This window comes from Nothobranchius furzeri, chromosome 12 (genome assembly GCF_043380555.1).
Source record: "Nothobranchius furzeri strain GRZ-AD chromosome 12, NfurGRZ-RIMD1, whole genome shotgun sequence".
Lineage (NCBI taxonomy): Eukaryota > Metazoa > Chordata > Actinopteri > Cyprinodontiformes > Nothobranchiidae > Nothobranchius > Nothobranchius furzeri.
Window position 1 is genome coordinate 13,135,547 of NC_091752.1, and position 24,439 is coordinate 13,159,985.

General features: G+C 41.7%; 1 protein-coding gene across 20 annotated transcripts in view; it reads left to right on the plus strand.

Moving 5' to 3' along the window:
* LOC107375783 (kinase non-catalytic C-lobe domain-containing protein 1) overlaps positions 1-24,439 on the plus strand; it is a 116,896-nt gene that overhangs the window by 71,883 nt on the left and 20,574 nt on the right. For 14 of the 20 annotated variants that reach the window (XR_011515655.1, XM_070542275.1, XM_070542277.1 and 11 more), the window contains 5 exons: positions 8,454-8,571; positions 8,640-8,773; positions 8,862-9,443; positions 10,288-10,402; positions 11,642-11,713. Coding sequence is in view for 15 of the 20 variants with exons in the window: in XM_070542275.1 (XP_070398376.1) it covers positions 8,454-8,571; positions 8,640-8,773; positions 8,862-9,443; positions 10,288-10,402; positions 11,642-11,713 (1,021 nt within the window). In the remaining 5 variants the exon portion in view is untranslated. Of the gene's footprint in view, positions 1-5,469; positions 6,556-8,453; positions 8,572-8,639; positions 8,774-8,861; positions 9,444-10,287; positions 10,403-11,641; positions 11,714-11,878; positions 13,505-13,859; positions 13,913-14,052; positions 14,200-14,505; positions 16,478-16,599; positions 19,787-24,439 lie in introns of those variants that run through there. The other 6 variants (XR_011515657.1, XR_011515656.1, XR_011515658.1 and 3 more) reach the window with 6 other exon arrangements.

Consider the following 24,439-nt stretch of genomic DNA (forward strand, 5'->3'; position numbering starts at 1 on the left):
TAATGTTCTACGAACTGGCGCGAGTAGTTGCACAACCCTAAGGAGCTCCGAAGTTCGGAGATGTTCGTAGGAGGTGTAATGGTGGACAAACCTTGAATTCTGCCAAGTTGAGGCTGCACTCCCTGTGGTCCCACAAGGAGGCCAAAGAACTGAACCTGTGACATGGACCACTGACCTTTGGCGAGAGAAATCTTTGCACCTGCAGCTGCGAGCTGACCCATGACATGGTCCAGCTCTGACAGGTGGTCATCCAAGGTACGCTTATGAACAAGAATGTCGTCGACATAGATGAGGGTACCTCGCTCTCGAGCATCAGGGCAGACTTTGTCCAATAAGATGTTGAACTCAGCTGGCGAGTTGGAATAACCAAAAGGACACAGAGTGAAGGTGTACTGGCAGTTAGCAAAGGAGAAGGCTAGTTTGTGTTGGTCCGATTTATGGACAGGAATTGTCCAGAATCCAGATGCAATGTCAAGGGTGGAGAAGTATTTAGCATCTTTCACTTTTGGAAGTTCTTGTTCCAGGCGCGCCATCAGCCACCTAGACAAGGGAACCTGTTTGTTGAGTTGCCTGTAGTCAATGGTTAGTGATAGGTATTTTTTTAATTGTTCATCTTTGTTGTGAAATCTTTTCCTTTGTCTATGTGAAGCGTTACCTCACCCTTAAACAGTGAAATGTTTTTAGGAAAAATACTGACCCACATATGTTTGACTGCTTTCAGAACCTCCCTTCTGCGCCAGGTGTTTTTCCATTAGTTGAAGCAAACTTGTCAGACAGGGGTTTCACGCTATTTGTGGGTGTGTATGTTCAAATAAAAGCTCTTCACAAGCTTCGGCTCTTTGTGAGAGGAAATGGCTGTCGTGTCTGATGTTTGAAACTCTCACCCTCTGCAAAGTGTCACACTTTGCAGTTTGTTGTCTGTTTAAAGGTTGTTTACAATTTACCAAATTATGAATCTAATCCCTCTGTGTGTGCTCTGACTTTCTTTGAGGTAATATAAGAACAATATTAGAAATTACCCAACATTTAGTCGCCACTTACCATTAGGCTTCTTTACTGGCCACAGTGGAGTGCTGTTGCAGGGTCAGATGATCCCTTTAGCCAGGAGGCTTTCAATGATTTCCTGGACTGGTCCGTGGGACGCCAGGGGAATCTTGTATTGATGCACAAAAGTTGGCGCAGTGTGTGGCAGTGTAGGAATCCTGACTTCATGGATAGTGGTTAGACCACAGTCCAAGGAGTCAAGTGAAAGAAAATCTTTGTATTTGAACAAAAGTTGTCGTAGTTTGTCTCTCTTGACATCGTTGGTAAGGGCATCTGCTTGGTCCACGACCTGTTCAACCCGATACAGAACATCAGAGGGAGTCTCTGGTGGCTTTGAGCATGGCAGTGAGCATGCGGTTCCCCCACTTTCAGGAGCACTTGCCACTAGGCAGTGTGAGTCGGAGAAAGGCGGTGGAATGAGCGGTTTAGGCTTTCTAACACATGCCAACAGTCCTCTAGCCTTGTAGTTGATAAAAGCGTCCAAGCACTGCAAAAGGTCCATACCTATGAGCAAGGGCATGGTCATTCTCTCACAGACGTAGGTGGGATGTGTCAAGCTCATGGGCCCTATCGTATCGTGACCTGGAGCATAGTCTTAGAAGACCAGAGCACTGGAGAATCAGAGAAAACACTGACAGTTAATGTACATGGAATCAGTTCTGGAGGGCGCACGCACCCCCCCCCACCCCCCCACCCCCACCCCCCCTCTTAAATCCAAGCAGACGTGGTCATAAAGAGGCTTGCTCATGATTGTAATATCTGATCCCGTGTCTATCAATGCGTCACAGTAATGCACCTGTTGCACAGGGACCTTTACTGTGGACTCACCACCCTCCTCCTGTAGCAGGAGAGGTCCCAGCAGTATTTCGTCAGGTTCGGCATCAGGGGAGTCTGGGCTATTGTCCGTGGGGGTGTCACTAATCTAGAGCTGAAACAACTAATCGATTTAATCGATTATAATCGATTATTAAAATAGTTAACAACTCTTTTAGTCATCGATTAGTTGTTTAATAATCATATTTTACCGCATAGTCTATTTTTTACCACAATCTGACATCGGTTACAAGCTGTTAAATTTTCCGCCAGTGTGTGGCAGTAATGAGCCACTGATCTACCAGTGGAGCCGTAGAAGAAGAAATGAGCCAATGAGTGCCCTCGGTTTTCATGACGTATCACGTTACTGGCGCTCATCTTGCTGTGAGAGATGGCGGAACAAGAAATACGGAAGAAAAATAGAAGCGACAAAACTGAAGAGAAACCCCGGACAAAAACCTCACGAGTATGGGAGCACTTCACTCTAGATGCCTTAAAAAGACGGGTGACCTGCAAAAACCATCTAGCATGGCACGGAAGCACGACGTCCCTAAGTGAACATTTGAGACGAAAACATGTGGGGGCTGATGCAGCAGAGGAAGAGCACCGCGGTCAAGTGAGCCGTCATTTGGAAGAGCCAGCCCGGTAAGTAACAGAAAATAAACAAGCTGGACTTAGTGTTTTAGCTGAGTTCGTTATAGTGGATGTTAAACATGTTTTTTTTTTTTTTTTTTTTTTTTTTTTTTTTTTGCCGCGTCAGTCTACGGTGTTCTACTTCTGATTGACTAGATGCAATCGTGAATCTCCTCTGTGTTGTGAATCATGCGCTTGCCAAATTTAGCACGTCTGTTTATAAGAATGTTCTCGTTAAGAGAAAAACGGCACAAACCCATAACTATGTTCCTCATTCAAAAAAGGACAACTCTGCGGTGAAAAATATACAGACGAGCTGTGTCCAGGTGAATATAACGCGGCATAGTTGTACGCTTTCAATTTTTAAATACAGGAGAAATTCAGAAAAAGTCATTTTTTTTACTATTAAAAGGCAGTTTTACTATCTAACGCTGTAAAACGCCTCACAACACATTTTTATCATGTTTCTTAAACAGTATTACACAAAATAAACATTTTTCACATTTCTCTAGCTAATTTAAACACTCCCGACTCAAAGTAAAAACCTCATTAGCTTCTTACTTAGAGCTTTTTAATAGTTAAAAAAATTACTTTTTTTCTGAATATCTCCTGTTGCGGGCTATTTTGTAGAACGTAACCCTCAAAGTAAATGATCACTGTATATTGTTAATTAATTCAAATAATATAATATTGATTTAGTGTTGTAGTGTGTGTGCTGCTTTGTTTTATATGTGTACTTATTTCAGTCTATTTGTGTTTCTTATGCAGAAAAAAACAGGCAACGATGGACAACTACATGGGGAACAAGACACTCACCCCCCAGCAATTCATACCACTTACAAACTCTATTCTAAACATGCTGGTAAAAGACATGAGGCCACTATCCATGGTGGAAGGAGCAGGCTTCCAGCTAATGCTAAAAAAATTATTCTGGACTGATATTTTGCACTGTTTAGCTCATTTTATACTGCTGACTGTTCATGTGCAATAAAATAGATTGCAGTCAACTGCACAATTCTCTTATGTTTATTTTTCTTAACTGAAATGCATCCATCACTTGTATAGGTTAAATAGCTAAACAATAACAAACCGATTAATCGATTAATCGAAAAAATAATCGACAGATTAATCGATTATGAAAATAATCGTTAGTTGCAGTCCTACACTTATCAATGTGGATGGAGCGAATTGCGAGATGTTGGGGGTTTCCTGTAAGTCAAAGCCGTTTAAAACATCAGATTGCAGCATTCTCGTTTTATCTGGCGGCAGATCGGCCGAACACGGGGTTGCGGCCTTTCCCACCTGAAAATCATGTACAAAATCTTGGATTCTTGTGACATCCTGCTGCAGATTGCAAATCATGCTCCTCATCTCAGCCAACTCGTGTCCTCGTGTCCCTGGCCATGGTCTGGTCTGCGATTTCTCGTGTGACCTCGAAGGACCCAATGGCTCTTCAGACTGTACAGCATACACCACATTGTTCAGTGGTGTATGCTGTACAGTGCAGCAAGGAATGCCCAGACCTCTACATTGGAGAAACCAAACAGCCACTTCACAAGCGCATGGCACAACATAGAAGAGCCACCTCCACGGGACAGGACTCAGCAGTTCATTTGCATCTAAAGGACAAAGACCACTCTTTCGAGGATGCCAACGTTCACATTTTGGACAGAGAGGACAGATGGTTTGAAAGAGGAGTAAAGGAAGCCATTTATGTCCACTGTGAGCAACCATCTTTGAACAGAGGCGGTGGTTTACGACACCAACTGTCTGCCATCTATAATCCAGTTTTGAGATCCCTTCCCAGATGCCTCAACGCCCACGCATATCCTGGGCCATCTGACCTCAGGAATTCACATGATAGGGGGGGGGGCCAGGTTTCACAATGAGCTCACCCGAAACTCTGGCTGAATAGGACCCACACCCACCCTCAATGTGTTTATGTAGAAGATCATCAGGGGGTCTTTTGTTCCCTCCTCGGGGGGAAACTCCCACTGGGTTTAAATCTGGGACTCTTCACCATTTGACCTTAGAACTGAAGAAGCCTCTCGGATGAGAGGTGAAACATCTTCAAGCAACTCAAAGAAGTCCAGACGCTTTTCTTTCAAAGCTCATTAGACTACAATGACCTGGATGACTGAGAACCTTCACAGACACATTGTCCATATATTAGTGTCGATGGTTCTCTCACACATGGCCTACACTTCTTGTGTCCAGGTAAACCTTTTCTGCATGGCGGTGCCACTGATGTGTGTGATATTGATGAGTTGTCACATGTTCATACTACTGCTGTTGTTGTTGGTAACCGTTGGTTACTTAATACCCCTGCTATAGAAGCTGATGTTTACTATGACCATCATGGTGTGTCTACACGAGTTGTGCTTCCCTCTCAAACCCTATGTGTAACAGTTCCGTATGGTGCTACGGTCCATGTAGGTGAGGTCTCTCTATATTACTTGGATCCTGGTGAGCATAAGTGCCTCGTGATTTTTATCTTGAGAGGCGCTATAGAAATGATATTTTCTTCTTCTTCTTCTAAAGTGGAGTTTTCTCCTTTTTATGATAACATCTCCTTTGCTCTTTCTCCAGCTACGGTGGATCGTGTTACATTCGATTGTCCAACCATGGTTCAGGTGGGTGTGGTGAACAGGGTGCTGCATGAGTTGTCGGCAGATCCCGGACTTAGGTTTCAACCAGTGTCTTACTCCTGGTCCTCTGCTGATTCTGCCTAAACCTCTGCCTTTCAAGGGGTTTATCATTTTTCCTGTTCCATCACTTCTCCGCACGGTTGACCTTTCTAGGGGACTCTGTCCGCAATGTTGGGTGGCGCCTATCTCGGGCCATCGCACCAGTTCTTGAAGCACCGGCTGCCCAGGTTCCTCCACCTGCACCTCTTGCGCCTTCAGCTAGAACTTCGAAGGTGGAGTGATTTCTCTTGCCGGACTCGTCGGCTCCATAGTTCTCTATCTCGAGTTACACAAGTTTGTCTATGTTTGTGTGTGTGCATGGTTGTCTTTCCTGTTTAAACATGACGTGCAGACTTGGGTGATTTGAGATGGTCATGCTGTGGGTTCCTTAAGTCAGGTAATCAGTTAGTTAACAGTAGATGAGTTTAGTCCACATATTACTGTCATCCAAATTTGTTTTTATTTTCACTAATCGTTATTCCTTATGGGTACATTCACGTGTAGGTTGATTACTAACTTCACTGATTTACATTTTAGTGCTCTTCGACACTTGTATATCTATCTTTTTATAGAATTTTACTACAGTGATTAAGTTTTGAAAACTTTATGATTAACTTTGTTAATCTACCATTATGGGCTACAACCATTTTTGCCCTTCATTTACATTTTTACTTGTGCAGTGATTTCTCCCATACGCAGTAAAGGGTTTTATTAATTTTGTTCTTTTTGCACCACTTTTTCCAGTACACGTAGAGTATTGCATCCATTTCTTCATTTAAAGGCAATGCACATAATTGCTACACATAGTACATGCAGGCACTCACAGGGCCAGGTTTCTTATTGTTTATTAATTTGCATTAGACACCATCTTGTTGTGTCTACATTGAAGTGCCCTGTGCTGTGCTCTCTCTCCTCTGCTGAGTGTCGTCGATGATCCTCGATTCGTCATCGGATTCTACTCCTCCTGATTGGTGTTCCGGCTCATAGGACCTTGACGTTCATGGATTCCGGCATGGCTGCTGGGATACTTCGCTCGCTGGTACCTGACCTTCCTGCTGCTCTTTCCTGCACTGGATCATGATAAGTGCAGTTACAAAGATCAATATGCTCATTTGGAAGTATTCCCTACCCGTGGATATATAAAGTTTTGCTCCTGCTTCAAATTGTTACTTCCACGGGGATATCTTGATAATCTGCTGACTTGTGTGCTTCCCGAGGGATTATGCGAGACTGTTCTTCGGAGTGGGGTTCGTACCTCACCACTTTTGGCCTCTTCCTGGGGAATTGCACCCTGCTCTATCGTCTGAGTCCTTCAAGACTCTGGTTTGTTCAACGCCAGGTGGTCTCTGTACGAACCACCGTACCATTGAAAAGGGGGGTATGTAACGTGATGACGGAGCTCTTCCACCAAAGGTTATTTACCCTCTCTCCTCAGATGCCTCTGACACAGAACTAATATGCATGAGACTGCTTCAAGGTCATGCATTTGCTTCCAAACTGCTTTCTTTCCAGCCCAAGAGAAGAATGAAGATAAAGGACTCTTTCCTTTTAATAAATCAAAGAACTAATCAAACAAAGTGTTAGTCAATAATAAGATGTTGACCGATCTGTGAAAATACAATGTTATGATTAATAAGTTTCAATGAGTAATATGACTTTAATCTAGCTGCACCAGACACCCTGATGACACGTAATGTAAACACATGACACATTGCTTTGACTCATCCAATCAGAACCTTCCTTTCTGAAGCGTGGCATAGTCACTGTGGTGTTTATAAATCTGTCCAACTTTGATTCGTCCATAAATCAAAACATCCAGATTAATAAAACCAGTCCCCACGCCATCTTAGGTCAGTTCTCTGAGTTCTCTACAGTTCACTGCAGTTTATGTTTATGTTTATTCACTTAGCAGATGCTGTTATCCAAAGCGACTTACAATTTCTAACCTGTAGGGCATGTTGTGAACTGTGGGGGAAACCGGAGTACCCGCAGGAAACCCACGCATGCATGGGGAGAACACGCAACTCCACGCAGAAAGGCCGCAGCCGAGTTTCGAACCTGCGATCTTAATGCTGCGAGGCAACAGTGCTAACCACTGCGTCACCATGCAGCCAGTTCACCGCATGCTAAGAGAAGTATCGGACCGGCCACCCGGACTTCCTTTTTAAGCAAAGAACCAACAAGTTCGATAAAATCTGTTGCATTTTATCAACCGAGCAATGGTTCCTTTCAGAATAAAAGCTGAACTCACTGACCCTCCGGGTCCATTTGACGCTGTCAACCAACTGTCGCTTTTTACCTGGAGACAATCCAAAGACTAGTCTGTCGTACTGCTGACGCTGTTTCATTGGCTCCAGTACCGAAAGGGGGTCCGAGGACCTGGCAGTCTGTATCTGTACGGAGGACTCATCCTGAAGGGTATGTGTGGAGCAACAAAATGGTGTCTTATGTGTTTATGAAACTCCGATCATAGCTTAAGAGCAAAACATCACAACATCATTCAGACTTGCTTCTCCGGATACGAGAGTTCTGATGACAACATCACTCACACATATACCATTCATCTCATGTCTCATTCACACCAAGATCTATTCATCACTTAGAGTTTAGAGTTAGTCTTGTTTAAAATTGTTTAGAAATAGTTAATAGTTAAACGTTTTAAAGGTGACTCTCTCTTCTGTTGTCTCAGTTAATACGAAGTGTTACATAATCACTGCAATAAAAAGTTCCAATCTTCTGGTTAAAAGTACCCAAAGATCCATAAGATTGATTTCATAGTTCCTATGGAATCTTATGTCTTAGGGTTCATTAAATAGATGTAAATTAACCCTTTACAAAGGATTTGGGAATAAAGAACTGGAATTCATTCACCAACCAGACATGTGCAGACCATCCTCTAAGCTGCTTGTTCTGGCCCCAGATGATCAAAGCAGAAACCTCTCAAAGTTAGCTGTGTTTAGGGTAAAGCTTCCACATCTTTTTGAAGTAAAGAGCTATGGGGATGACATCAATCCCATCCTCAGAACTGGTGACCGTGATGGTTACCGAGAGGCGTGCCGTCACGTGTCCAGGGCTCCTTAGGTAGATTATGGATACCTATAGGAGGTATGTGGAGTAAAAGCAGCAACAGGATTTTCAAACTGGATAAAAATTATGTCTTTAAATTATGACAATGAAATTATTTCAATTCCATGTTATAAAAATGAATTGTTTCTCTAACAAAACACCTAAAAGAAGGCTGAACATTACAAACCTTCTGGTCTCCTTCCCCTACAGGACATCAAGTCGCTGGCCGACACCCACCTGTCTTACACCTCTTCTGCAGCTGTCTGCAGGAAACTGTCCTCAGTTGGACGGCGGGTTCTCTCCATCGAATCAGTTTCAAACACCCAAGGTTCTTATTCTCACCATCGGCCCTAGTCTAACATCACACCTTTCATTGCTGCTGTTGTATGTCCACAGATGGACAGGAAGACTCCTGGGAGGCAAGATGGCAGCACTCCAAAGCCAAAAGTCTCCTGAAGAGGCTGAACTCCGACGATAGGACCAGAGAGCCAGCTGGCAGCTCTGTGACAAACACGCTGTCCAGGCAGCAGGTGAAGGGACAGTTCATGTTCCTGTTAAATGGCTTTAGCTGCATTGTGCCTCCGAGCAGAACCTAATGACCCTGTGTTGCATCTGCAGGTGTGCAGGGGCTGGGACTCGTCTTTATGGGCCGAGGATATGGAAGTCGGAGAAGCAGACGCTCTGATCTTGGTACATGAGGTGGATTGCTGCTCTCACAACAGCTCTCCGGTGAGGAGCAAACCCCAGCAGAGGTTCAGCAGAACAAAAGGAATCCTGAACCGCTCCTGCTCTGTCCCAGACTCTAACAACCCCCCTTGTCTCTCCACTCCACCTCATGGAGACATAAGCATACCTGTTTCTGACCTCACCGAGATCGGAGCAGATGAACACCTGAAATGGAGTAACAAACTCCCTGGACTTAACCGAGGGAAGTCGTGTGAGTTCTACCCTTACTGTTGCACCCAGGAGAGAGAGGAATCTCCGGTAGGAAATGAGGAAGTGGATCACATTCACGAGAGCAGTGAAAACCAGTCTAACGGCAGCATCCAGGAGCCACCACCATCTTTCAGTCCCTGTCAGGAAGCAGAACTGGATCAGAACTCTTGTGAGGGTCAGAGCATTCAGAACAAGAGCCTGTATGTTCCTTTTAACTACATGACCAAGAGCATGCAGTGCCTGAATGAGGAGTTCCAGGATGAGGTTAGTCAGACTGGGTCTGCTGTTGTTGGTATTCACAGGTGTGCACGTGGAGACGAAGTGTGTGTGTCCATGTAGAGGTCCTGTAGGAACATCTACTTATGAGACCAATGTTCAAAGAGTTGGAGAGATGAGGTCTGTGTGGTAGTGACTAATTTCTGATTAGCAGTTAGCTCATTGGTCTTGTTGGATATGAACTATTTCTCCAAACATAGGCCATTCAGAATGCCTCCTCCATTCTAAATAAACATACTTGCGAGCTGACTGCTCTAAATACTGGCTGCATTACTTTACTAAGGAAGGTTTGCAGCTTCCTTCCATCTGCGTGATGGGAAACTGCTGAAGGTGGAGCGAAACCCTGAAATGTCATGCCTTCTAAGACGTGACGTAGGGCTGGGCAATAAAGCGAAAATGTATCTTTGTCAACATTTCTGACTCTTATTGAGATCGTTTTTCCCGTGTCAGTAATTTTGATAATAAAAAAATGAAAGATGTGTGAAGGTTGGTAACGTTCATGTCCCTTTAGGAAGCTGTACCACATTGAGTCACGTAAAAATGTGACTCAATGACACATGCAACAGCCCCATCTAGTGGACAACTTTTGTTTCTGCGCATACCCGTAGTTATGTCCATTTATCGTTATCAAGGTGAATATGGAGGTGATCTTGATTTTGGGCTATGTCACCCAGCCCTAACGTGACCTATCGGCGAGTTCAGAGATTTGTGATGGTGGTGAAAATGAAAGTTTTTCTAATGTCTTCTGCTAAATGATGATCTACCAAGGAGCAGCAGAAGCTTCCACATCCTAGTCATGGTCTTTGTTCTTCTTATCTCCTCATGGATCCAGTGGATCTCTCTGAGAGAGCTACTATCTCGCTGTGGTCGAAGGCTGACGATGAATGAGCTGTGGGCTCTTTGTTACTCCTGTCTGGATTCACTGCAGACCTATATCGACTTCCCAGGTGATTTTCTCTTTATCATTTAACAACCCCCACTGCAAAAACAAGTTTGTGTTCATTTAAGATCCAAAGGTACGGCAGGAGTTCCTGGAAAAGGCTGTTCATGAAAACTACAGCATGTACGAACCCATGTGGACTATATGGCCATGAATTCTGAAGCACGTGCAGTAACGCTATATTTCACAATATATTCTTTTCTCTTGTCTAAATGACTGTTTCTGAACATTCTCACAGAAGAACAAGTAATTCATAATTAAGTATAGAATGCAATTTAAATTGCATTTGAAGGGCTGTGCATTTTTACCCTTTAATCTCTGGAAATATCCTTCAAAATGTTGTTGAAAATAAATTACATGATGTCCGGTCATTGAAAGATTTTGGCAGCTTTGGAACATTTAACCATAAAATTGGGTCTAAAGTACATGGAGCGGGTCTGGCGTCTTTGGGGGACACCATATTAGATCATATGTTGTTTTTTGCTCTTAGAAGTTAAGTTTTACCTCAGAAGTCAATAACTGCAGGTAAACTGATGCTCTGCCGTGATTTTGACAATAATACTGCAATAAAGCAGGAGGTTAGTCCAATTTCTTTCACTTTTGCTGAGTTGTGCTCAGATCCGCTGATCGTGCTCACCAGCAGCAAAGAGTCAGAGGGAGGGAGGAGCTGGTTTCACTCTAGATCTCTTTAATTTAACTGGACAAACAGCTGAAAGCTGGAAGGACTGCGAGGGAAAAATGTTCAAACTAAATCACGGGAGATGTCCAAAAAGTTTGAAAGCTTTGTGTTGAACAGCAGTTAAGGGATTTGGCATTTGAGCTTTTAACGCTGATAAGACTTTACTCCCACCTGGCACATTTTATCTGCTCACCAGTGGTCATTCGCAGCCCGAGTCGCGCTACCTTATTACCGTGCATTACAAGCATGCACACACACACACAAGCAGGGGGCGAGGAAAGGTCAGAGCGCTGTTTGATGTAGGGCACAGGATCCAATCATTCTGAACGGGGATCAGAGCGTGTGTGGCCAAATGTTCCAGTCTTTGGGAAAACTCTCAAACCTCCCGATGACCATAACTCGTAATGTCTAAATATATTCCAGAAAAACAACTCCTACCCCACCTTTAATGGTTGGATTTACCACTTTTAAGGAAAAGAAAAGGAAAATGGGAATGCAAGAATTATTTTGGTTCCACTGGGATAAACTCGTTTTCTGACCTTTTTTATTTTCTCTCTTTTCTTGTAGCATATTTATGTCTTGACACGGTGTACGTAAATTGTAAAGGAGAGGTGCTTTTTCTAAAGCCCAAACACATAGGTGAGTATTATTTTGGCTGTTTTTTTGTCCCTGACACCAATCCTAACACTCCAAAAAGATTCTGCTATTGCATCCATTATTTTAGTTCTTTCTAATATTGTTTTAACCGTCAGTTGTTGCTTGAGAACTTGATTCTTGAGCTCTGATTTCAAATGTGTTGAACAGCACTAAGAGATGGAGCTGCCCATGACCAGGATCCATAAACACCAGCTGGTGATAGTCCACACTGTGCAGTGAAAACAGCAGCCCAGCTGTGTAGCGTTAAGGAGTGGCTACATCTGTATTAAATGATCAATAAGATGTGATGTTCCATATAAATATGAAATACCAATCAATCTGATTGATCTTTGAATGTTTAATCAGAAGACTTCAGTTTCTTTGATTGTTCATGGACCATACACACACTCCACATTAATTCAGACACTTTGGGGTTCAACAAGAGATGATTATGCAATTATCACGTTTTAAAAAGTCATTTATGATTCAATTAAGATGAACTTTATTCAGAGTGAGAGTGCAGAAAGTCTCATTGTCTGCATGACTTTTGTTCCAACCAATACAAGGTAGCTAGGAATTACAATAATACTACTACTACTACTACTACTAATAATAATAATAAATAATAGTAATAATAGTATGTCTCCTTTACTGCCAGGTGAAATAAGATCACTTAAAGAGCAAGTCACACCAAAATAAACCTTTTTTTTCTGATAACTAGTATAAATGAGTGTCTAATAGTGTTGTAGACATGTGTAGTCATTATTTTTGTAAAACAGCTTCAGTATTAACTAACCTTAGTGCTCTTGACTCAGCAGCAGCTTCTGTGTTAGTCTGGAGATGCCAGAGAACACGTCTGCTGTTTCTGACCACAGATTGCACGCTAAACAGAAAAACAAGAGCTGCATTTATATACGGATCTTTTCCTGTGTTTCTGTTCACCAGGTCATCCACATAAGATCTGGTGAAGCATGTGAAGTTCTTAAGCTCCTCCCACCAGGAGGGGGGATGCAGACTCTGCAGGACTCTCCTCTCTAACACACAGAGGGAAATTCTGTGTGTTAGAGTCAGGCGGAGGTGCCTGACTTTAAATTGACTCTACCAAAGAGGCTTATCGGTCGATGCGATGATGATAAATGCTAAATATTGGCCAGATTAATCGGCCAACCAATAAATCTGTCGACCCCTTACTTTGAATCTACGTTAGCCAGTGACTGAAACTGTACAGTCCAACGTAGCTGGTACAGTGCTACTTAGCAGCGCTGTGGCTGTAGGTTATAAAAGCATTGTGGTCTCAGCCACTCCATGTAGTAGTTGGGACTCGGATTAGCCCCAAGTGAGTTATGCTGTAGCTTAGCTGTTGTTCAGCTTTAGCATTGAGTCAGAGTCCTAGCAAAGCTTCTAGTATTATAATTGTTTAGTTGTAGTAGCTTGGCTGTTAGATTTTGTAGTTAAGTGTTTTTTCATGTGACTCTTTTACCAACTTTCACAAATTAGTCCAAGCCCTTCCTGTAATTAGCCAGATCCCACCAACTGCTGCTTCCCCAAAACGGAGATTTTGGGCCCATTTTGAGGTAAGCTAAAAAAAAATGTCTTTAACAGCTTCTAAAGATCGTTCCCCACCAGTAATTCTGCAGCTATATTTATAATTGCAAAGAGACGTGGAAGTGGTTCAAGTAATTTAGCCAATCAGTCCACACGGCTGCAGGCTCGACCCGAGTGTGTGTGTGTGTGTGTGTGTGTGTGTGTGTGTGTGTGTGTGTGTGTGTGTGTGTGCGTGTGTGTGTGTGTGTGTGTGTGTGTGTGTGTGTAGGTGTGTGTGTGTGTGTGTGTGTGTGTGTGTGTGTGTGTTTATGTCACAGACTGGTTCGGGTTGAGTTTTTGGACCAGTTAGTAATATCAGCACTGATGCAGAGCTGCAGGGACACTGAAGAGCAGCTCCTCCTACAGCAGAGCTGACCCGGTTCTGAACTGGTGCCGAGTCCGGTTCTCATCAGATCATGTCTGATTCTGGACCCTGAGTTAGCTCTGAGAGCAGTCAGATCACTCACCAGCCATGTTATAAAGCACATATATTAGACAGTTTGTTTTGTACACGATCTAAGTTACTAAACTCCCACAACAAGGTGATGTTATTATATTTTTCAAGCTAAATCTGCCCAAGACGGATGTAGTCCTCCAGCCTGCACCAGTTCAGGCTAGGTGAGTTATTTTTAACCATCTGTCACTCTTTACCTTCTAGTGTTAACATTATATCATTATTTTAGCTTATTGTTACATGCATGTTGCTGCTCTTAAAAACAACTATAAATATATTTGCTGTTTGTTTATATTTCACATAGCCTCCCAGCAGCTGTGTGTCTGACACTGGAACCATGATGGGAATTCCACCCAGAGCAGCTTCTACACTCCTGAGAAGACCCAGGTGTAGTGGAGAGCTTCTGAGCAGCTTCCATCTGAATGACAGGACAAGCTCTGAACTGATCCAGGTAAACAATTTTATAAATAATAATATATGTTTTGTAATTAAAGTTTTCAAAACTTTTGTGACATACAAGAACATAGATGTACAAAACAACAAAGAAATGAAACTCACAGGCTTGTGCCCCCCCCCCCCCCCCTTTCCATCCAGGGTACCCACGGTTCAAAGGGTCCCAGGTTCAGCTGTTAGTTACATAGACCAGTAGCCATACTTAATTTGGAGTCAGTCAGAAATCCAAATCCAGGCAGTATAACATTAGCTATCAGCGTTGTATGTGTTGTATGCTCCAATCAGTGTCTTTGTCCCGTTTCAGGTTGCTGAGCATGACCTCGTAGGCAGCTGTTTCAGCCATTGCTGTAGTCCATTCATTAGTCTCAGGTCGCACCGTAGTCTTCCAATGTCTTAATGTAATCCTGGATGCTGTCACTAGTCCAACCATAATAACGGAGAAGATTCCTCTCGAACCATTCGGCATTTGGGATCTGTCTCCCAGTAGACACAGTTCTGGGGTCTGAGGGACTTCTGTACCAGACCATGCACCCAAGACTTCCAAGACACCAGTCTACAAATCTCCAATATTACATATACCTCCACGTGAGTGCCACTGTCCCCAAAACACCGGTGCTTTACCAATACACATAGCAGGGTTATTCCAAAGAGATGCATACTTCTGAACATGATGTGAAAGTTACATTATTTTATGTACCTTTGACCAGACCTCACAAGAATGAATAATAACCAGATTAGTTGTATTCATCGTTTGAGACAGTTTGTGTTTTGGATCAAATGGTGAACAGATATCAGATTCAATATTTAATCATTCTTGTTTATCTTTACCTTCCTCCCAATATTTAACTAATTTTGTCATTTCAAATGGTAAGTATTAGAGCTTTGGGTCTGAAACTCACAGTCAGCCTTTCTCTTTGGGGGCATACAATTATCCAGTTTTATTCTTGCTCTTTTATCCTCCCACAAGAAATGTTTAACTAAATGTTCATACCTGCTGCAGCGTTGGCTACACTCTGAAACTATTTGGTAGTTTAACCCCCAATTAAACCCTTAAAGGTGACTACCAAGCAGTAGGCATTGGGTCCCATTGTTAAAGTCTTTGGTATGACCCGACCGGGATTTGAACCCCGATCACTGAGAAGGAATAAATAATCTGGTAGCCCTGGCTCTCCTTTGTCTTTTCTTTTAACACTGTTATTTTTTACAGATCTTCTGTTCCTGGAAAGCCTCCGGCCATCCTTCTATGACTGAGAACCACCATCCAGCCCCGTCTCCTGTCTGCCTACAATTATTATAATAAATATCGTGTCTGACAAGTTCTTTGTGCTGCCAAAATGTCTCATTTTAAAGGAGTATGGGGCAGGATGAAGAAACGAAACTCGTTAGCGACGCACTCGGCGCTGTGAGTAACTGCAGCCCGGCACGAGAGCGCGCACAAACTCTTCTTCACTAGAAAAGAAAAAGTTTCACAGTGATGTACGGCCAGAGCGCGGCTCGAACAAGGCACCATGTCGAGCGATGAAGTAAGTAACATTTTTACTTTAGTCTAATATTTGTAAAATTCCATGACAACATTAGCTTTTTAATTTAGCCATGACACTCGTGATGTAAAGCAAGCGCTCCTTCCTATGAAATATTCATAAGCCAGTTTTGTGACTGGCGAGCAAGACAGTAACATGATGCTACTTTATCAGCATAAGGCTTTGTGGCAGCAGGTGATTTCTGAGGTTTTTAGACCAATTACAGTTATTATTTTGCACTAAGCTTACTAACAAGCTAATGTTATTGTTTATACATCATGTAAGAACATCCAATTTCAAGTCACTGACATCATTTGTGAAACCAATTTCATTACAGGACAGGCATCACAACAATGTAAATGTTTAGTTAAAAAAATGCATTAAATAAAATCATAATATCAAGAAGACCTACAGGGTAATACAGTCATTTTTATCATTACTGTCATTGATTTTCAGGAATTCACATTGGAAGCAGTGATGGAAGACAGTTCAGATGAAGAGTATGTGCCTGAGCCTGCCACAGACTTTGATGTGTCGTGGGAAAGTCTGAGACCAGGGGGTAAAGGAAAGGGGAGAGGAAAAGGTCGCTCCGAGGGTCGGGGAAGGACACTCTCAAGAGGTGAGGGCAGCAGGTCGAGGTCCAGAGCTCCTTCAAGAGGACCAGGGCGCCGGGGTAGGCAGCGAACATCAGCTTCCAGAGAAGAGGACCGAGACCGGCTTGCACAGCTGAGAGCTGCCAGTATAGCTGAGATGCAGGTTGGTTGTAGCCATTTGTGTAAAAAAAATAAAATAAAATAATAGAGAGATCCCAAAAACTATAACATCACTCACTGGAGATATGAATCTAGTCATGTAAACATATGTTCTTTAATTTCTAGACAGCTTTACAACACCTGAGCCAGGAGGAGAGAGATTATATTCTCGAGAGAGTGGTGACCCGTCTTCCAGGGGTGATGCTGGATATCCTGGAGTTTCGGCAAGAGACGCCAGGACACCATCTTCCTGATCGAGGGCAGCCTGCGTGGTGCACTTGCCAGAACTGCTGACGCATGCCTACACAGATTGAAAATCTGTGCTGTAGGCAGGTTCCAGAGCTCTGTCTAAGCAGAAGTGCTCACCTGGAGCTATACTGCTTGGATGAGGGCACACTGCATCTAGTGAGGATGACCTGGAACGACATCTTCGCCTTAGAGGACAACCAAGATGTGGGCACAGACAACCGAGAGTTTCATTTTGCTGCGTATCATCAGTTTACAGTATGGGCGTCTGGGAAGAGGAAGTCGGAGACCAATTCCAAGCTGCTGTGCTCTACGTATACGGGAAAATTTCCCTGATCCATTTGGGAATTACACTGGCTACAAAGAAGCACTTTTAGGGTGGCTGACTAAAAATCCAAACCGTTTATCTACAACTACAGTAGTTCCAAAACAGCACAATACCTCAAAATAACTTTAACTGAAGACAGCATTTTCACCCAAAAATAAACAAACTGTTTGTGCAATATATTTATTTTTATTTATGTACAAAAAAGTTTTATTTGCATTTGTACATAGTATTTTTTCTTAATTTCTAATAAATCAATGTGCATGAAAGAAGTCATTCCTGTCTTTTGATGCTTCACGTAGCTGGGGCCTTTATGGAGAGAGGAGAACAGCAGCATTAGATCATATAGCAAGGCTCCATCCAATATGGTAATTGTCATTTCAACTTGACCTTGGCACAACAGAAAAGCGATGGGTTTTGAAGGTAGTGTGAACATTACAAATAGTTCCAGACTTATAAATTAATTACTGGTGTTCTTCTGTATATTCTTACTTTGTGACTCATAATTGTCTTCTTTATTCTTATGTAACACAGTTTGGGTAGATGTTTTTTTTTCCATTTATATGCAGGCAGCAGAGGGACAATGTCGTCATCTGCTGTCTGCATATAAATGGAAGCGACGTCTCGAACAGCTGGCGACTCTGACGAAGACGTGAGTGATCCGACAGAAACATGACAGGTAAAAATACATCTACCCAAACTATGTCAAATAGGAAAAAAGAAGACAATTACTGGTGTATTATAATTGGTGATACATCCAAAACTGCACAAAGGTGCAGCAGATGGCTTGTGAGACTGAATATTTTATGCTGAGGTTTTTTTTTTTTTTTTTTTTTTTTTTTTTTTTAACCAGTACAACAATAAACATAATTAGAATTGAGCTGACAAGAAATGTGGGATTTTGGTGAATGACTCACCTGTCCTCTGCGAATTTGTGTCTGGACCAGTTCTGCCATGGGGGTTGCCACATCTCCAGCTAAATTCCCTAGATTTCTTGGGTCATCGGGATTGCGTTTTACCTTTCTTGGGAGCGCCCCTCCATCCATACTTTTTCTGAGGATGCAACACTGAAGTTCAGGGATGTAGCTGTAGTCTTTGGCAACCTTGACCACTTGTACGCGGTAATTTTGTGACTTTTTACTGTAGAGCCGCTTGTTTCTAAAAGACAAGCATTACAGGATTTACTGAAGGTCCACCTTTCTACATTTTCATTCAACAACACAAATATTTTACAGTAACAAATCCAACAACTTATTTTGAAGTACAGATCATATTCAGTTGCCTTAAAGATAAACAAAACTATTAGACTTACGACTTCTCATTTTTCCGGGTTACATAATCTGGTCGGTGGTTGTGGTGGTTGTAATCCAACGCAGCAAGAAGGCACCTGGCTTTGTAGACAGGAGGAGAGAAGGCAAGCCTGTGTTTTGCATGGAGAGGGGGGACAAGATTTATACAAATTGAACCACATAATTTTCAAGGGACTAATTTTGATAGGACATAACACATGCTAGATATTTCTATTCGTCATTCATAACCTGGAAAATGTAATAATTTCAGTTAGTAATTATAACAAATATTGTACAAATCGCTTCTAAATAAAATTACCTTTTTCCAGCATACATGAGAATGCAGTTCTGGAAACTCTCCAGTTCTGAAGTTGACCTGTAAAATAAAACAAAAGCTACAACTTTATAGATTATTAGGAATCACACTTTTGATTGCCTTTTTGTTAGGTATTTTTAATTGTTCATTATTGTTGTGAAATCTTTTCCTTTGTCTATGTGAAGAGTTCATTCACCTTTGCTGCTTAAATGTGGTTAGGAAAAACCCTGACCTAGTTATTTGTTTTCACGTTTGGGTGTTTTAGGAAACTCCTTTCTGCTTCAGGCATTTTGATCCAGTATCTGAAGTTTTCCTGTGCATTCTAAGACCAAGATGTTATTCCAAACTGGTCAGGCAGGGGTTGCACGCTAATGGTATTTGTGGGTGTGAACATTTTGGATTCAATAAAAACCCCTCCATGAGCTCCCGGCTCCTTGGTGAGAGGAAAATGGCTTCCGTGTTATATGGTCTGATTCTCTCACCCTCTGCAGAGTTTACACTTTGCAGAGTTTGTCTGTTTAATAGGTTTGTTACAGTTTTCTAAATTAAGAATCTAATCCCTCTGTGTGGGTGTTCTGACTTCCTTTAAGGTAATATAAGTTTAAGGTATTATAAGAACAATAGTATAAATTAAAATACGCAACATAATAGTGAATAATGCTAAATTAAAATACCCAACATAGATTAAAATTACCTAACACTTTTCACCCTCAATTGTCATTTCTATATGTAAATTGTCAGCTTTGATATTGACACTTTAGCTTTTTTGCTTATGAAAGTGTTATTAATATACCTAAAGGTCAGCTACTTGGTGACATCCTTCAACCAGCATCTGTTGAACATGATTCGTTGAAGAGCCTCGTGTGGTGGAGATCCTGGCACCATGAGCTCTTTATCACTGGTCGTTGCATCAAGTGGTCCATGGTCACATTTGCCACGGGTCCATTCATGCTTCCCTGTGACATGGTGAAGCACACCCACCCACATGTCCTAACAGAAAAAATAAGTTTTATTTGAAAAATTAACTTTTTTTTACCAACATTCACATTGCCATTGAAATACGTAAATTTCACTCACTTTCTATATTGGGCCAGAATTTGGTGACTTTTGGGATATGCTAAGACCCCCTAAAGGCCCTTCAAAGACGCGGAAGAAAAAGAAATAAATAAATAAAAATAAAATTAACGAAGCAGATACCATAGGCCTTCGCAGCTTCGCTGCTCGGGCCTAATTATGTCAAAGTGCATTGTTGTCTTGTTGTCCAAAAGATGTCACAATACTTACATTAAACATATCACGATGTTGTGCTTTCTGGCAAATGTACCAAAATTGGTTGACGATGTCCTTCAGCCACACAAGTAGGATGGAAATTCCCTTTAGAATCCCAGCCTGTGAACAAGAATAAAACAACAATTCCATCTTTTAGTTCTTTTTAAAACACAGAAAGGTTTTATTTACCTGAAACGTTTCGTTTGCGGCTGCAAACTTCGTCAGCCTGACCCGTACAGCAGTAATTTCCTGCATATATGGCAAGACTTCTCATGAACAAATTTACCTTTCTTCAAAAGGATCTAAATCTTGGTCATCAGCTAAGGCCTCAACACCAGCCATTAGAAAATCTTCCCTGTAAAGATAATGTCAGAAGTGTTTGGTGGTGTGATGTTAGTTCTGAACCAAGTGTGGATATGCAAGGTGTAATTTAATGTATGAAATATCATAGCACAAAAACGTGAATATTTGTTTTACAGAAAATATACTAACCCCTCAGACACAGGTTCAGTTGGAGATAATCGATGCCACATTTTAGCTGCTGTTCGCTTACTGGGTGTCGAGGATGACCTCACATTACCTTCCTGAATTGCAGTTTCAGGAGCCTGCTTCTTCCAGTAGCTGGAAAACACATTTTTAAACAAAAATGTCAACAAGTTGGTTGAGACTCTACGCCTTCTGTTTACATAGATCAATAATGGCTAAGCTTCTTTACCTGTGGCACAACTAGTAATATGAAAATGCATGTCAGTCATAAAAAAAATTATTTATCATTTTCACAAACATATTTTATTCTGACCTACATTCAACTGGACAAATTTAGAAAAATAAACACAAACTTCTGCACAACTTTACTTTTAGTCAAACGTGTTGTTATGGCTGACTCATTATATACTCTTTTGTAGCACAGCAATAGCGCTAGGGTAAGATATTCCAATGGGGTTCTGTTACACAAACCCCAAAGAATAACATTATCTACTGAAGTAACAGTCCTGCTCAGAGGTTGGACTGTAGATCAAATATGACATAATTCTAAAGACTCATCTTTGGTTTGGAAAATGTCCGTTCTCTTCTGTGGTACATACAAACTGAAGCGTGATCACAGCTAAAATGCTACCGCACGCTAGCTCTCTCCGACTGATCGGTGACGTCATATAATCAAATCAAGCTCTGTTTACTTTTCTCGTAGAATAAATGGAGCATCCATTTATCTACAATCACATGCGGTGTGTCGTCCACAAAACGTAGAAGTGATCCGATTACTCCTTAGTTGCTTTTAGCTTTTTTAAACTGATCAGGAAGCCATTTGCTAAACACCGTTAGCTTAGATAAGTTTCTTGTTTTTTGTTCATCTGCACAAAGATTTGTTAGATTACCTAAATCAGTATTATCTAAATCCATAGGTTTTATTTTCTTTTCTTAAATATGAAGATACAGCTCTGATATGTTTACCTATTCCTTACTGAAACCTACAGCAGACATAAGGAGACCAGCTAATACAACACTTACCTGGTCACTAGAAAATGAGCCATGTCCGCATCCTTTTTCAGGCCAAATTGAGTTGAAGCAGCCTCATTCTTCCAGAGCGTACCCAATACATATTCGGGTCCCTGACCGACTTTTATCATATTTTCTTTTTGACTCTCGAGATGCCGCTGATAAAACCTTCTTCTTTGTGCCACTCTTTAGTGGGCTTTGAGTTGCGCTTGGTCGTTTGCTAGTTGTAGAATCCATTTCCAAGGTTCTTCCTCTTCAGTTTGAGGTTTTAACGTGGCTAGTAGTGAAATACGTGTTACCGCCACCTAGCAAGCTTCTAAATGTTTTTTCCGGTTTTGAAGCTTGTCGAGAACGCGCTTGAAGCATCAATTAACGTCACATCCGTAAAACTGCGCGGGAAATTCGGATCCGAAGGGTTTTACATTTTGCAGCACACAGCCTGTTTAACAAAATGGAATGATAAACTGGTTTCATCATTCTTTTTAGTTTAAAATGCTTCATCACCCATAAGCTTCACAAGAATGAACATGTATCCTATTTACTTGCCCCATGCTCCTTTAATTCTAGTGTCACATGCTTGTCAGGATGACGTTTGGTATTTAAGGTATTGGCCCAAACAGCAGCACAAATCAAGGAAAGATGGACATCACTGGAAGCTTCTTTTCATTTTATTCTACAACAGTGATACCAACCCAGAACAATAGGGAGACAGACAATTTATACAGGTGACCTAAATTGGGAGAACCCATTCAAAGGGGAAAAACAATACAACCTCTAAAGGGAAAACAAAAACCTATTTACATAAAAGAACTAACAAATACATTCATAAACTGAACAAACAAGGTTAACTTATTTAATCACAATAATCACTGCAAATTCAAGCACAATGCCTCACAACTTCTCCACAACCCACTTATTGTTGGTACAGTCCCAGAACCATATGAGTGTGCGCAAACCCCCGGGGAAGATTTTGTCTGCGCACACCTTCATGGAGACAACATGGGTAAGGTAAATGTTATGCAAAAGAAAAAGATTAACTATTGTTTGCCCATTTATCAACAATGAACTATTTGCCTTTACAGATACCCAAAAGTAAAAAGAATCTGCAAACCAAAACAATACTCAGCCAAAATAAACTTCATTTAAAACCGTGTTGCTGCGTACCTATTTTATCAATGTTTTAATTACTTCAACAATAAACATAATTAAACATAAATGTAACAGTGTCTCATTGTTACATCTCCTCCCCCCGTCACCCAAGAATACCAAACCTCAAGTTTCATGCAACCTGGAAAGGCAGTCAGCCACCAGGTTGGCCTTTTGTTTATATTTGAATGGATATTTATTAATCACATTTATTAAGTTATCATTACTTTGTTTAACTAGCTCTAATGTGATGACTTAAATTAGCACCTCATTGGCTCCCCGTGTGTTTCAGGATCGATTTCAAAATACTTTTTAACGGTTTTTAAGTGTCTTAATGGTCTTGGGCTTTCTTATCTTTCAGAACTGCTTTTACCATATGAACCCATGCGGTCTCTACGCTCCTCTGGCAGCCGTCTCCTTGTCATCCCTAGTCAGGACACATATTCACGGCAAGGCGTCCTTCAAGTACTGTGGTCCTCACCTCTGGAACGAGCTGCCAGGAGACCTCAGGGCTGCTAAGAATGTTCATGTTTTTAGCAACAGGCTCAAGACCCATCTTTTTAGCTTAGCATTTAACTGATTACTATCTCTTTTTAAATAAACAAATTAGCTAATTAGGTTATTTATTTATCTAGTTATTTGTTTATTTTATGTATTCTTTCTTTATACGTGCTATTTTTAAACAGTTTTTTACCTTGATTTATGATCAACATTATTTTAATATCTATAAAGTTTTATATTACAATTCTCATTTTAGCTCTTTGGATTTTATATTTTAACCTTAATTTAACCTTTTTCCAGTGCTTCCTCTGTGGGAGCCCTGTGCCCCAGGGGCGATGGTCTGCTGTGGTGGCCTGGGTGCTTTCCATGTGTGCCTGGGTAGCGGTGGGGGTCTCTGCCCTCCCTGCCCTGGGCACCCGGTGTCAGTGCCTCGGCGGCTGCTGTGGATCTGCTGTTGCCGGGGTGGATGGCTCCCCTGATGGCGTTTCCTTATCCTTATCTTAGCTGGTCTGGCTTATCTGAGCTCAGCCAGTCGTGTTTTTTATACCATGTGGAAGGGGGCGTGTGTGTGTGTGTGTGTGTGTGTGTGTGTGTGTGTGTGTGTGTGTGTGTGTGTGTGTGTGTGTGTGTGTGTTGTGAAGGGGTTTTTATTGTCAGACTGTTTTTAAAATTCTGGGGATGGGAGGGAATGTGGGTATGTGGGGCCTTTTTAATTTGTTAAGCACTTTGAGTTGCATGTATTGTAGGATTAAGTGCTATATAAATAAAGTTGATTGATTGATTGAGCACCTCACTGTTAAAAGCTCATTTTAAATTCAAGTGTGTGTTTAATATTTATGGACATGAACAAAAACAGGAAATATATAACATTTAATTGATAAAACAAATATCAATAACTGTTTAGAGGAGGAAGGAATCATTCAAAGACACATTCTTCTGGAAGCTGACACCAGAGGACCACCTACGACCCAAAGATTAGCTGGTACCAGTAAATAAAGAATGAAATCAGGGCAGTTTTATTGGGATGTTTGTGATTGTGTAACATAAATGAACACATTACAGAATAACTTTCTCTTGGGGTATTTTTATAACTTTCTCTGCAACAGACAGTAAGTTTAGCTTAGGGTAGGTGGTCGTGTCCTAGAGAGCTGCTATACAGCACGTTCCAGTGTTTTTTCTGCTTTAACATGTTAGATTAGCTGTTCAGCAGCTCAGCTATTTGCTGCTGATTAAAACCAGGTGTGTTGAAGTGGGGAAACCTCTAAAACCTGCTGGATAACAGCTCTCTAGGACCCGGGTGTCTAGCCCTGCAGCTAATCTAATGCTATGGCTACTGGCTGTTTACCAAATAGAGCTGGGCCTGCTGGGTCGGCTTTG